This window comes from Mustela putorius, unplaced genomic scaffold (genome assembly GCF_011764305.1).
Source record: "Mustela putorius furo isolate JIRA1106 unplaced genomic scaffold, ASM1176430v1.1 tig00000521_pilon_pilon_pilon, whole genome shotgun sequence".
NCBI lineage: Eukaryota > Metazoa > Chordata > Mammalia > Carnivora > Mustelidae > Mustela > Mustela putorius.
In genome coordinates, this window is record NW_025421405.1 from 205038 (window position 1) to 207157 (window position 2120).

The following is a 2120-nucleotide window of genomic DNA, read 5'->3' on the forward strand; positions in this document are numbered from 1 at the left end:
AGAAGTTTCTTTCACTCAGTTTTTGCCCCTTCTGGCTCTAAAATGAATGAAACGTTTCCAGAGCAGGCTTCCAATAGTCAAGCTGAAACTTTGAAAAACAAAGTTCCTGCCAGTTTCTTTCTATGAAATCCTGAAGTTTTTTTTTTTTTTTTTAAAGATTTTTTATTTATTTATTTGTCAGAGAGAGAGCGAGCAAGAGCGAGCATAGGCAGACAGAGTGGAAGTCAGAGTCAGAGGGAGAAGCAGGCTCCCTGCAGAGCAAGGAGCCGGATGTGGGACTCAATCCCAGGACACTGGGATCATGACCTGAGCCAAAGGCAGCTGCTTAATCAACTGAGCCACCCAGGCGTCCCCTGAAGTTTTTTTTTTTTTGACACTAGTTTTATTGTACTGCACTAATGGGCTCAGTATGAACAGAGAATCCAGAAGCTGAGCGGGGAGCAAATTTAAACCCGGGAGGGAGGATGGGGGTAGGAGACTGCAGGGCTAGAACAGGGTGAGCACCACAGGTGGCTTTAACAGCCAACAGCTGCTAGAGATCATAACTCCACTGCTCATCTCTACCCCTCGCCAGAATCCTGTGTTTCAAAGATTATTATAACTAAAAGGACTTCGCTGCCATCTAATTTGAATAATGAACTCAAGCTCCAAAACAAACAAGGACTTTTTTTTTTTTTTTTCTTTTAACTAAATGTACCTGAATGTAGTAGACTGACCTTAATCACCAAGCCAAAGTCTTAAAAACCCAGGGGAGGAGAAGAGGGTAAAAAAATTACACAAGGCAGCCGGGGACGGGGTAAAGAGTGAGGAAAGAGGGGGTAAGCAGGGATTCCCGGGACAGGACCCTTCTCCCATTGGACCTAACTTTTCAAGCCCGCATGTGTCCAAGGCCCTGGCAAACTCATTGGATGTCCAGGCTTTAAACAGTCCCTCCCGGGGTCCACGCGCGGGCGAGCAGAGTGTCCGTGCGCGGGTTCATGGTCCCGCGACGCCGGGAGCGGTGCCCCGTCCCCCCGCAGACAATGCCACGCGCCCGCTGCCGCTTTGGGATCCGCGCGCTGCGCCGCCAGCTACACCCTGCGTCGCCGAGGGGAGACACACTCTCCGACACCAGGAGCTCCAGCGTGCCCACATAGTCCCGCTCGCTCTTCTGGAGCTCGCTGAGCACGCACACGCGCAAGCGAAGCTGTTTCTCCAAGTCCTTGGCTCTCTGGGCGCGGCCGTCCCAGCGGCTCCCGTCGGTCATGGTGGGTGGCGGGACGCAGGGCTGCTGTGCTGCGCGCTATTCCGCGAGCCGACTGGCGCCCGGCCCCGCGCCGGCCAGAGGGGAAAGTTGCTGCCTCCGAGAAGCCCGAGCCCGGGGGGGGTACCGGCGACTTTACAGGCTGGGGAGAGGCTGGGGTGTTGGGAGAGGAAAGGGCGCTCGCTGGAACTCGGGCGCGGGAGGCGCGAGGCTCTTGAGCAGACAACTCCCAGGAGAGGCGGCCCCGGTCCGGGACCTGCATGCCGAGCCCCGCGGCTCCGGCCTCACGCGGCAGGGGCTGGCGGGGAGGCAGCTCCGACAGCGAGAGCGGTGACTTAAACATTAATCAAATGCTTTGTACCCATGGGACTCCGACCCTTTACCCTTCGCCAAATCTCAGGAAAAATGAAACAACCCTGGGGAAGTGTGTTGCATGCCGGCTAACACACACACACACACACGGAGTCAGCACTTGAGTTGGAACTAATTGGAGATTCCCAAACCTAGGAGGACATTCTCCAAGACACAGCTCAAGGGTTGCTTCTATGATTCCCGCCTATTGTTTAGCTTTAATGTGTTTTGTACAAATCCTGAAAGCAAAGACACAAGTCCCCCACGGTTACATAACTGGATGGGAAACAAAACAACCATGGTATTGACACTCCCATCTTTGAAAAGAAACACACTGATTTTTGGTTTTGTTTGGGCACAAAATAGGTTTGCTTTTAAAAGCCCCCCAACCGAGAATAAATCACAGGGCAGACACCCTCCTGCCTGCACTTGGAAAGTCAATTAGCATAAAAAATGAAGACACTATGGGAAAGTGACAGCCCTGGCCCAAACAACAGACTCCAGATAGAATGAGCATCCCCCATTG

The 2120-nt window shown here is 53.1% G+C and overlaps 1 protein-coding gene across 1 annotated transcript; it reads right to left on the minus strand.

Moving 5' to 3' along the window:
- Positions 1 to 644: 644 nt before the first annotated feature.
- On the minus strand, positions 645 to 1314 carry LOC123392374 (phosphatidylinositol 3,4,5-trisphosphate-dependent Rac exchanger 2 protein-like). The gene has a single exon (XM_045081210.1). The coding sequence runs from the start codon at positions 1244 to 1246 to the stop codon at positions 920 to 922; it is 327 nt and encodes a 108-aa protein (XP_044937145.1). The 5' UTR covers positions 1247 to 1314; the 3' UTR covers positions 645 to 919.
- Positions 1315 to 2120: the final 806 nt, after the last annotated feature.

Excerpts from the sequence above, each read along its gene's own strand:
- LOC123392374 (XM_045081210.1), bottom strand. The coding sequence starts at position 1,246 with ATGACCGACGGGAGCCGCTGGGACGGCCGCGCCCAGAGAGCCAAGGAC.